Source organism: Chionomys nivalis, chromosome 25 (genome assembly GCF_950005125.1).
Source record: "Chionomys nivalis chromosome 25, mChiNiv1.1, whole genome shotgun sequence".
Taxonomy (NCBI): Eukaryota; Metazoa; Chordata; class Mammalia; order Rodentia; family Cricetidae; genus Chionomys; species Chionomys nivalis.
The window spans coordinates 6,134,656-6,147,625 of NC_080110.1; the positions used below are offsets into that span (position 1 = coordinate 6,134,656).

Sequence of the window (12,970 nt, forward strand, 5' to 3'; positions counted from 1 at the left end):
ACATAAAATGATATAATGAATTGTTTTATTAAAATGACTAGGACATCAGCAAAACATATAATTTTCTCTGTAATAGTGATTTCCAGGCATAACTCAACAGATATTAGCAGAATTGAAAGCAAAAATAGATGGCATTGATAATTTAATCGGATAGTTTTATCAAACTTTAATAAACAGACAAAACTGAGGCTAAACAAACTTAAGAGAATATTTCAGGAAGTGAACTATCTAAAACTACATAACTCTGTAGTTGTATGACTTAATGTTTTATCAGCATACTCTCCAGTGTAAATAACTGCATAAATTCTAAACGTGAAATTACCACATGGATTCAAGTAATTTAGTAAAAAGTACATTAGGACCAAATAATACTTGCCTTGCCACTTAAAGGGTATTTCAGTTATCAGAAAATCTTTGAAAGCAATTTCAGCTTAAACTAATTAAGAGATAAGTCATTGGTTCTCTTAGTAAAGAGAGAAAGTTTCGCTTATTTTGTCACACTTTCTTGCCTCTTACACACTAGTTTGGCTCTTCTGTCTAGTCGGCTTGCTCCTGGTGAACATGGATGCAGTGGTCTCTGTACATTTCCCAACCGTGAGTTCCTTTCTGCCAATGAGGCTTTAACTCTATGAGTCTCCACTCCATTTTGCCTGTGCAAGGGATAGAAAAATCTAACCATATCAGCAGTATCTGAACTGTGTGCTCTTAAATAAAGTATGTTATTAGTTCTTTGAAAGTTTCGTACATTGTGTTTTGATCTTATTCAACCACTACTCCCTCAATTCCTCCTAGACCAACCCCTCATTCCGTACCCAACAAGCTTTGTGTCCTTAGGTTTTAAAAGCCATCTGGTCTACCTAGTACTGGATATATCTTGGGTTTGTGACCATTGACTGGAGCTTATTCTATGGACCAGGGACCATACCTTTGGGAAAAACAAAACAAAACAAAAAACTTCAAATTCTGGCAGCTACCAATTACCAATAACTAACTCCTCAGCTGCGAGTTGGATTTCATGACCACAATCCCTCTCTGTGCTTGGATTTTGCCTGACTTGAGCTTGCACAGGTTATGTTCATGGTGTCTCAGTTGCTGGGAGTTGTAGTCATCCATGGCCTCTGGTTCTGACAGTCTTTCCTTGACCAAGTAAGGGGCTCTGTGTCAATCATCTACTAAAAACAGGTGCTTCTCTGAGGAAGGTGGAGAGATGTACCAATCCATGAGTATCACAGTAAGTCTTAAGGAGTCATTTTACTACTATGTCTCTTTAGCAGAGCAGCAATAGGCATTTCACATACCCCGATAGAAAGATCGAGCAGGTATCGAATTATGAGTTTTATACATGTATTGATTTATTCTTTTGGTGAAGTAACTGCTGGTAGTTTGGGATGTAGTTATTTTCAGAACATGAACAATTTGTGAGCACATATTACATTGTTAACCTAATTTTAGCAATAGTATTGTTTTCTCTGTCTGTAATGAGTTCCTGTTGTTAAAAATTATAAAAGGGACCATCAGGGGCAGTTGGATTAGATTAAATTCAGAATGTATCCACCTGGGAGCTGACTTTGAGACAGATGTTAGCATACAGATTTAGTGAGTGCTGTTGGAAACAATATTTATTGAAGGGACAAAGGAAAGGGTAAAAATGTCAGGAAGTGACGCAGTCACAATACATCTTCCAAAGCAGCTCCAAGGAACTCAAACTTCTGTGACTCTTCAGGTCATTCCAAGCTGGTGCTAGGTCAAGACCTTCGTTGGGATGGCCAGACATTGAAAACAGTATATTTGTGGGAGGGAGGTGAAAATCAGATCTCATCTGAGGCCATCTGGAAATAAAGCCGACAGCAGCAAACTGTCTGCCAGCAACACCACAAATATCTAAAGGAATAAATCTTTCCGAGCTGAGATTGAACCTGGATTGTGAAGTAAAGCATCAGGGGCACAAGAGTGAATGTCATGATTGTCTAGGGAGTTACAAGACCATGGGTGTTGATGTCTAAGATGAAGAAACGAACTGATGAGAACCCAGGAGACTGGCGGAATAGATGGCATCAGTTGGTAAAGGGTTAAAGATAGTTGTGGAAATGAGTAAGTCAGGATCCTGTGAAAGACGGGGCTGGGAGACTGTAGATGATTGACTGCTGCGTCTAACCAATGTGTTTCTTTAATACTAAATGCCTATTTGAACAAAACGGCTTGCACAGATTTACATGAGTTGGTTTTAGACATGGCAACTTGAGTAGATACAAGATTTCATGAAGAACAATCAAAACCTTCAGAATCTGAAGTTTCCCAAAAGGCAGGCTTGAAGTGGAAAGCAAGACTGGAGGATAGATAATAAATATAAGTAAAGTTTAGAAATGATATCTGTGTGAGTATGAAACTGTAACAGGATCTGATGGCATTAAGTTAATTTTTCACATAAGCATTGACTACTAGGATGTACTCCTAGAAAGACCACTTTATCTCCAATGTCTGTGATACTTTTATATGAAGCTTGGGGACTGAGCCTAGAAGGATTATGCTTGTGTGTTGTCTGGTCAGACTGGGTCCATACACCATTGTGGAAGGAAATGAAAGCTGTGGAAGGAAGTGAATACAAGGACCATTGAGAAAATCTGCATGAAAAAATTTATTGACAATAATGAATGGAAACTCTGTGACCTCAGATAGGACTCAAAATGAACACCACAAAGAACACAAGCAAACAAATTTATGGTAAGCATTGAGGTACAAGTGCTTAATAAGAGAATCCAAGAATGGTCACTGCTGAAATCAGAAACTGTACTTTCATTTTCCGCCTTCCCAGACGCAAATAATCACACAGAAACTCTTAATTGCAATACTGTTTGGACAATGGGTCAGGTGTATTTCTAGCTAGCTCTTACATCTTAAATTAACCCATTTTTATTAACCTGTGTATCTCCACGAGGCTATGGTTTACCCATAAGGTTCTAGCGTCTTTCTCCTTTGGCAGTTACATAACATCTGCCTGACTCCACCTTCTTTTCTTCTTTATCTCTGCTTGCATTTCCCACCTGGCTTTACTCTGCTAAGCCATTGGCAAAAATAGTTTTATTCATTAACTGATAAAAGCAACACATAAACATAAAAAGAGAGAGAGTAGGCAAAGTCAAGAAGATGCCATGTACTTGCCAAAGGAGAAAGATGCCAGAACATTACCAGTAAGCCACAGCCTCGTGGTGATACACAGATTAATAGAAATGGATTAATGTAGGATGTAAGAGCTAGCTAGGAATATGCCTGAGCCATTTATCAAAGAGTTTTGTAATTAATATAGTTTCTGTGTGATTATTTGGGAGGCTGGGAAATGAAAGCGCCGTCTCCAGTTTACACACTGTGCTGCAGTGACAAATATTTATTCCTTCAGACTTTCTTCTGCTTACTAGTTAATCCCTGAACATCAGCTTCTGAGAAGGGACCCATTTCTTCTAGTTAGCTTTATGATTTATATCTTTCTTTTTTTTTTCTGGTTCAGTTGAAGCATCTGTCATTCTTGGCATCAATTCTGGAGGAAGGTGGTAAAATCCTCTTGATGTTATCAGAATTCCTCCCAAGTTCTTGAAATCCTTCTGAGTAGAGAATCATCAGGACACATAAACTTTTCTCTTACTGCTGTTGCTCGCCAATGAGAGTGCAACTCCAAGGATTTGTTAAACCACATGATATTTTCCTGCTATAGGTTGGGGATGGGAAGAGAGACAGTAGGTGTGGGGAAGGCCTGTGTGCTCTTACCCTTCTGTACATTGGCCTACTTCTCAATGATACCTTGAACTCCTTCATGTCTTTTCAGGACTGGGGTTGCTGCCTTGCTGCCTTGTTAGAACTTCCATGGTATAGATAAGGTCAGAGGTCTTTACAAAGTGAATTTGATTAAACACCAAATATCAACTTGAAGTTGCCTGTCAATAATATTATCCCATAGTACATAGATAGGACTCTTTCCATGTTGAAAAATTGAAGGTGATTATGGCCTTTTAGTCTGTTCTTTTATATAGATTCGGCAGCACTTGATCACAGCCTGGGGGAAATCAAGCTTTAGACATACAGTATGGCTGACCTTTTCCCCCTACAGTTCATTTTGTCTTCTTATACTTTTCCCTCTTCATCTTAATACTTACCTTGCCACCATCATTTCTGTTTCCTTTTCCATACACACTCCGAGCTCCAATAAGATTAAGTAATTTGTACTTCCCCAAACTATAGAGTTCTTTCATGCTTCTGACCAAGTCCATATTCTGTTTTCCTTGCTTGGAAATTCCTCACTCTTGTCCCTGCTGTCATTATCTAAACTCCAGTATGGAGCATAAGTAACACGGTTTTATAATTGATATTTGTTTCTATACACTTTCCATTACATAGTGACCAATTTTTTAAAAAAACAAAAAGATTTAAGGAAATTATTGCAGCCTGGACAGCAAACATGTTGGCCGTACTATAAATGTTAGCCAAGCATCTAACATACTAGTCATCTGTTGTTGCATAGAAAATTCATCCAAAAAAAAAATGTGTCTGAAAACAGCAAGTCTGTATTATCTCCCTGAATCAGGAAGCTATGAAAGGTTTGTTTTTATGCCCATGACTGAGGGTCCTTCATGAGGGTACAGTCAGTCTGTTCAGTAGAACTATGGTCATTTCAAAGCTTGGGCAGAAGGCTGGAGGATTTGCATTTAAGCTGGTTTTGTGTGGTGCTACACACATTTCAGCTCCTGGTGGATTGCTGAACTGATGGCTTCAGAGCCTCGCCATGTTACATGGTGTTTGATAAGGCTCTTCGTGTGTGACTACTTCCTCTCTCAGTATAAGAGATCTGAGAGATGGAGAACCCAAAGAATACATCTCACAGAGAACCCAGTGACTTTATAACCTGTTTCCAGAAATGACACCTCATTGGCTCTATGGGTTCTTTTTGTCTGAAGAAGACCAAGCTTAATTTTTAATTATGTGGGAAGATTATTCATATGCATTGCAAACATCAGATATCTATACCATATAACACACTCCTAGGCTTTACCATAAAATGACTAGCACTTTCATTTCAAGTACTTAAGGCAAGGCCCCATAGTCTATGACCTATAAATAAGTATGACCCACTGTTTGTTTTCATAGATAGTTATTACCAAGTACCTACTATGTACCTACAATGAATTATGTTCATACATGTCTCAGTTATCTTTACAGCACTATAGGAAAGGTGTCATTTCATAGATGAGAAAACAGATTAAATATTTCAGGATATCAGTATTGATTTGACTAATCCCAAATTCTTTATATAGTCTTCCCTTTAAGTATTTCCTGTAAGAATATTGCATTCTATTCAAATTGAACTTTCCTGAATTCTGACAATATTCCTCTTTCCCTTCTATTTATTGTTTTTCCTCTTCCATCTTTGGGAATGCCCTCCCTTGCCATTTCCTTCTGTTAAAAGTTTACAGATGAATCAGATAACATTTGACAAATTATTAATCTAAAAACTACATATTTATGGGGTTAGTATTGCAATTCAATACATATAGTATATAACGATCAAATGGGGGTCATTGACTATCATTTCAAACATTTGTTATTTTCTCTTGTTGGGAACATTGAGTTTTTCTCTCTTCTGGCTTTCTGAAGTATGCAATAACTTACTGTCAGCTAAAGTGACCCACAGTGCTGTAGAATATATCTAGCTACATTCTGTATTCATTAATCATTCACTCTCCACCCCCTTCATCTAGCCAAACCTCTGATAGTCGGCCTCTACTTACATAAGACCGACATTTTATCTTCTGTATAGAAGCTACAGTTTGTGGCATTCATCTTCCTACCTCTTGGTATCTTTCCTAAATTCCGGTGGGAAGAAACCTCAATCTCATTTGTCAGGTGTATGTACCGAGTGTTGTCCTTTGCATCCATGAACTGTTCAGTATAATCCGGAGAAGGATGTGGCAGATACACGCTGTAACCCTGCACATGAATTATTTTGTATTGGCAAGGTATTTGTCTTGTAAATAAGCTACTATTTCTAAGATTATCATGTTGGAGAAAACTGACAGTCACAATGTCTAATCTTCCGTGTAGTAACTTGGGCTGAGCAGAGTCTCATTTCTATGTGAAACTCCAGGTACACCTAGCAATTCCCTCTAGGTGGTTTTTCCCCACATTTTTTATCCTTGCCACCGACTGCAGGTAGAACACAGAACACTGGCTTTGAACTTAGGCTCCATATTGCAGAGTCCACTGGGTAAGTACCTAAATGATATATCAAGGGTATTTTAGGATGAAATTTATTCCCCAAGAATTTTAGACTTCAGAAGTCTAGAATACCCTCTATTAGATTTTTTTCCCTGAAAGAATGAACACAGAACCAGAGAAGCAGATCATTTTTCTCTGTATTACTAAGAACACTTGTGATGCTTGTGTTTGGCACAGGTTTTGCTTGGTCCATCTTATTTCACTGAATATTTCTTAAAGACTGCCTGAAGTAAGTCACACAGAGAATAAGAGAAATGAGTCTATGCGATAAACAATGCAAAATCGATGTAGTATAAAATCAAATGGCTAAGGCCATCACAGATTCAGAAAACAGATACTTACTTGTACTTGTGTTTGCTAAGCCATTTAGTCCTTGATTACCCAGTGTTTTCTATTTTGTTAAACTGTTGCAAACACTGGAGAATTTTTTGGTTTATGTTTGTATGAAGCTTTCAGCATTGATCCTGACTTTAATGCTCAAAAAACCAAAACATAAACCAAACCAAACAAGCAGCAGAAACAATGACTAAGGCCAGAGTCCTGGTAGTGAGTCATTTCTATGGTGGTTAATTTCGTGTTAACCTAACTACCCATCAGGGTGCCTGCACTTGGCAGAGCACTTCTCAGGGTTTGTCTGAGGTTGTTTGCGGATGAAGTTAACATCTGAACGGTAGACAAACAGACTTGTCTTTCTTAGTGTGTAGACTTTATCCAGTTGACTGAAGAGCTGAGTGAGAGGAATTGAAGGAGAGCATTTGTGTTTTCTGGACTTCACAGTTGGCCCTACTAGGGTTTTGAGCTTCTTAGCCTTTGTGATAGAGCATAGCCTGCAAATTTTCCTTTTTCTCTGTCTTTTGGAGTCAAAGTAGAATCATGTATTGGCTCTTCTATATTTCTAGCCAACAGCTGCCGATCTTGAGCCCTCTGCCTTCGTAATCTGTGATCTTGACAAAAAAATCTTTTTGCATGTGTAGACATTTCTAGTACATTTTCTCTGGAAATCCTTCAAGAGACAAGGCCTCAAGAGACCATCTCTTCTGGAATCACATTTTGTCTCTACTAATCTGTATTAACAAATAAAAGATGTGATTGAAAAACTGCCCCAACGTCTCAAGATTGTTTCTAGATACTATATTTAGGTGTCTTCTTATTTTGTGGAGTTTCATCTTCCTCACTTTAACTATGTTACTCAGTTTGATAGAAAAAAACACTTTTATTAAACTTATATAGGCCTAATTACATGTGGTTTAGCTGTCTATCATTTCATCTACACACAGAGGCCACAGATAATAATTGTAACACTTCTCTTTTTTATAGTAAAGAACACTGAAAACATAATGATAAAATACTCTGTTGGGTATGTAGGTATGCTTTTTGCAGAATTCAGCATCAGTATTACAATGCAGACCTGGATGCTATTTTGAATTAATAGGTGATGGAAAAAGAGGAGGAGGAGGAGGAGGAGGAGGAGGAGGAGGAGGAGGAGGAGGAGGAGGAGGAGGAGGAAAATAAGATATGTTTAATGTTCTAGAGTTTTTTCTTTTATGACCTGCGTGAAACATAAAATGACAGTGGAGATGAACCGTGATGCTAAGCAGTGTAACTCACAGGTCACTGAAGACCTCGGTATTATGGCGATCAAACTCAGATTTTTACACGTTTAGAAGTTCTCTGTCCTACCTATCTGTCCCTCAGCATCTGTTCATTTCCTCTCTCCATCCTCCTTTTTCTGACCCACCTCCAGTTATTCACAGTACAAAAAAATGATAAATGTTTGATATGATTCATCAGCTAATTACCGAAACCAGGCCCTGCACATTGTGTGAAGATCCTGAAATATCACCATGTACCCTATAAATGTTTACAGTTTTTACACGCTGAATTAGAAATATTTAAAAAATTCTTTCTAAACATGTACACCAAAACAATCAATACTTGCCATTTTCAAGTAAATAAAAGCCAAGCTTAAAAGATGTGGGAAGTGAGCAATATCAGGTAGTGATATGGGAGATCTAGTGAGCAATAGATAGGAATTTTAGAATTTAAAAATAGAATTGAAATTAGGAGTTTGCCAGCAGAATAGATACAGCTGAAAAGAGAAAAGATAAACTGGAAAAGAAATATAAAAACCATTGTGAGTGTAATACAGAAACGGTATGAACAATAAAGCATAGGCTACATTAATAATAATAATAGTAAAATATATCTAATATTAATTCATTGGACAATAAGGCACAATAGAAAAGGCAGTGTTGGAAGCAATAAAATAGAGTATGTGTGCTCAGATAGCCTTCTTCATTTCTCCTGATGGTAACAGCCCCTTGTAGCTCTCTGGGACAGGACTTTAGCCATCTTAGACTTCTTTCAGTCTAAGAAAGAAGTCTATTAACAATCAGTACATCACAGACTTATTTTTTCAAAAAGAAAATCAGCTTAGATTGGAAAAACGATTTGGTATTTTCGATCACAATAGATGCACAGAAAGACGGAGCAAACGTATGGAGCTCCCATATATCCCTGTGTCTCCCACCACTGTCAGCATCCCTCGCCGGAATGGTGCATTTGCTGTACGTGGTAATGGCTGTACAGATACTGCGTGATTGCCCAAAGCTCGTGGTCTAATGTGGTCTTCACCTTTGGAGCTTCACATCTTTGGTTTAGACAGATGTAAAATAGTAGAAACCCACCCAAATAATACCTACAGCATGGTTCTCTGCTGCAGGGGTCCTCTGTGCTTTGTCCGTTTGCCCTCTTTCCACAGTCTACAGTATCTATTAAATCTTAGAAGCGTGCTCCATACAGTTCAAGACTTTTTATGAATGATCCATTTAATTCAAATATTCCACATTTGCTGTTTTGTTTCATGATTCTCCAGTGAAACTAAATTAATTGTGTGTGTGTGAGTGTGTGTGTTTATGAGGATGTGTGCAGGGGGATGCGTGTTCATATGTGTGTACATGCATGTTAAGGCCAGAGTTTGCCTTCAGGTGTCCTCCTCAATCACTTTCCTCCTCCGTTGTTGAAACGTGGTCTCTTACTGCATCTGAATTGCATCACTTGGCTGTGCTGTCTGGCCCATGTGATCTCCAGGGACCCTTTGTTCCTTCCCTGATGCCAACCAAGTGCTGGAATTATAGACACATGCCATAACCCCATATTTTATGTTGGGAATCTGAAGTGGGACTTTATGCCTGTATAGCAACCACTTTACTGACTAACCCATCTCCCAAAGTCCTGAATCGCATTTTTATCTGGTGGACACAGTCTTAACGGAATTAGCCCCTTTATTTTTATGAACACAGGTGTCTTCATAAATGATCCCTGTTCCCTTGGGCCTATAATCAATGGCCATAAAGCAGAGAAACATGCTCATCTAAAGCAAACACAGTCTTAGTCTAATTTGCATTAGTTCATTTGTCTGAGACGTAAAATTATTGGACACAAGTGTAAACATAACGGAAATGAACTTCTTGCAGACTCCCACTTGCAGTAGTTTCCATTCAAAGCCGCGAAAGACAGCCAGTTTATTATCCAGCTCGTGAGCTTTGTCTGCTCACCAGAGTTATTTTCCATCCATTTCAAAGTATTTCAGACATTTTCAAACTGTACCTCTGGTGTTACTTTAAGTATAAATTGAAAAGGAAAATATTGCACAAGATGCGGAATTCCAAGTTATTTCTTTTAAAACTCCCTATTCCTCCCACTGTCAAATGCTGGACACCAGGGAAGGTTCATTTAGAGCTTGAAATTTCAACTATTTTAATTTTGAACATACAGGCTTCTGTGATTATCTAGTAGTGATAAACTTGTTTATGTTTTATAGAAATGTCAGTTTGTTACTAAAGTTCAGATTTAAGAATGGCTGGCAAAGTTACTTTATGGGCTTGAGTGTGGGTTCTAGGAACCAAGTAGATATGAAATTCTTAATAAAAATGAGCTTTCATTAAAAAGATTACGGGAGTTGTTGGTCAGACCCATCATATTGAAAAACTATACTCATTGTCAAGGTAAGGTTGTGGTCTTCCATATAGCAGTGGTAGTCTTGAGAACTGTGGATGATGATCTGCCACTATAAATTGAATATTGTTCATTCGTGTTAGAACAATATTTCAAGAATGAATATTCATCCTCTTATAAGAAAACAGAACAGTCAGTATGTATTTCTTTTCAAATACATCACTGAGTACATTTTAATTCTGCTATTACAATTGATACCAGTTTTATGTTAAAAATCTCAGCTCATATTTACAAATTATTCACACAAAAAATAATTTTAAGTCTTGCGAGGTAAACTGACTCAGTTCATGGAAGTTCTATTTTTCCTCGCAGATAATGCCTCTGAGGTAGCAATCACTGCTCCAGGAACTGGTCACCACAGAAGCAGCTCTACAGGCCCAACACCTGACTGCTCACCTCCATCACCCGACACTGCCCTGAAAAACATCGTAAAAGTTATCCGACCGCAGGTAAGTAAGTACCTAGAATGACGTCATCTTCACGGTAATGTTTCTGAACTGATACATACACATAAATGCTTTACTTCTATTCTGGGGCTGTTGTGTAATTTATAATAGATTTGTGTATTAAAAGAAGACGACTCAAAACAGGCCATTTGCTTCCCACAAAGTTCATAATAGATGCCGAGATCTCTATTAGCGCTTGGAAAATGAACTGTTATATTAGGAGAAGGATTAAATGAAGCATTGAAAAATAAATGGTTGTTGTGCGTTTTCCTCAGTATTTTAGTAATGATGCTGTGAGTCTTTAGCTGCTACTGTGTTCTGAAGCTTTTTCTGGGCAAGATGCGCTGTTTGTGCTTTTTCTCTGAAATTTATACAGTTGCTTTCAGCTGCCTCTCCCTTGAGGCGTCTAATGCTGTCATGTTAGATCCTGCACTACTAATCTGCGTAGTGTCCTCCAGTGTTCCCATTCTTGTCACTTGTCTGTGTGTTTTTCCCTCATCCCCCTTCTCTTTCTGTTGGGTTTCCCAGTAGGCGGTTTGCAGGCAAGCTTTAGAAATATCATTGGGACAAGCTGTTCTGTGATATTTCATTGAAAATAGCACATATAAAGCTGTTTGCATTATAGTTTTTTGCCAACAGATGGACCTAGAACATGGAAATGGTGGTGTTCTCAACCTGGCTCATTCTGAATGGGCTTCATAAAATTAAAAAAAGGGGGACTTAAGATCCAACCAATGCCTTTCAGCATCTCTGAGTCATAGGGCACGAATAAATTCTTGAGCCAATCTGTAGTGTAATCTTATGTCTAAGACAGTATAAGCATAAGTATTTTTTAGTAAGTAACATTCTTTGTTATAACTCACTTTAGATTATTTTATGGAAGTGTTATCCTCATCAGACAATAACATTTCATCATCACATATCCAGTATAGTTTATAAAAGGTCTTTGTGTAAGGTGGATTGTATGCTGGTTATCAGTTATTTAATGGCTAATGGCCATATATAAGTAAATTAATGCATACCATATTTATCTCTCTGTGTCTGGGCTACGTTACGCAGGATGATTTTTTTTTAAAAAAATTCCATCCATTTGCCTGCAGATTTCATGATGTCACTTTTTAAGTAATACCCCATTGTGTAAATACACCGCATTTTCTTTATCAGTTTTTCTGTTGAGGGACATCTTTTTTTTTCTCCCAGTTTGGGCTATTATAAATAAGGCAGCACTTAAGAGCATAGGTGAAAATGTATTCAATAAAATATTTGCAAAAAGAATCTAAGAATACATAAAAAAGCTCATCCACCATGGTCATGTCAGCTTCATCTGAGAGATGCAGGAATGTTTCAATATATAGAAATCAATAAATATAATTAACTATATAAACAAACTGAAAGAAAAATCTAGGTGATTGTCTCTTTATAGCAGAAAAGGCCTTTGACAAAATTCAACATTCTTCATGATAAGTCCCAGAGAGAGTAGAAATACAAGGGACACACCTCAATTTAATAAAGCCAATTTACAGCATGCTGCTTGCCAACATTGAAATAAACAGAAAACTGCTGGTTTCAAGAAAGGACTTGGAGACCTGAGGACATGCAAAGAGCATGGGTAGGTGGTGGACGAGGACATGCAAGGGAACATGGATATGTAGTGAACAGGGACATGCAAGGAGCACGGATAGATAGTACATGAGGACATGCCAGGAACATGGATAGGTGGTGGAACAGAAGATTCTCCAGTGTGCCCTCCAGTAGTCAGAGTGGGGATGAGACAGTGTAGAGCTCCTGTTCCAAGGAAAAGACAACTGTTGGTTGGTTTATATAAGTTCCTGTACTTGGGGCACAAGTGTAATCTTGTAAAGAGCTTGCTGATCTTAGCTTTCTGTCTGGAAATACAAGAAAGCTGGTTAGAATCACTGGTTAGGAGTGCTTCGTGTCCCTATACTAGTAGGAAATTTTTAAATTTAGAAATCAAAGTGATGGCCTAGCTAATGCCAATAGATGGTTCTGCTATTGGGCTACATTCTTAAGACTGAATAATAAATTAACAACGTAATCAAAGTAGTTTCACTTTTAAAATTAGAAATGAGAGACCTTTGAATTCAATTCCCAGATATGGTGGAAGGAACTGATTCCCAAAAGCTGTTTTCTGACCTCTGCTAAACATAATGATACATGCATGTCTATACTCACACTTGTTACACCACACACACACTCACATGCATACACACAAAGATGCACACACA

General features: G+C 37.9%; 1 protein-coding gene across 3 annotated transcripts in view; it reads left to right on the top strand.

Annotated features, from left to right (window-relative positions):
- The window catches only part of Anks1b (ankyrin repeat and sterile alpha motif domain containing 1B), an 866,240-nt gene that overhangs the window by 279,116 nt on the left and 574,154 nt on the right, over positions 1 to 12,970 (top strand). For all 3 annotated transcript variants that reach the window (XM_057757559.1, XM_057757560.1, XM_057757561.1), the window contains one exon: positions 10,591 to 10,727. In XM_057757559.1, coding sequence (XP_057613542.1) covers positions 10,591 to 10,727 — 137 coding nt within the window. The remainder of the gene's footprint in view (positions 1 to 10,590; positions 10,728 to 12,970) is intronic.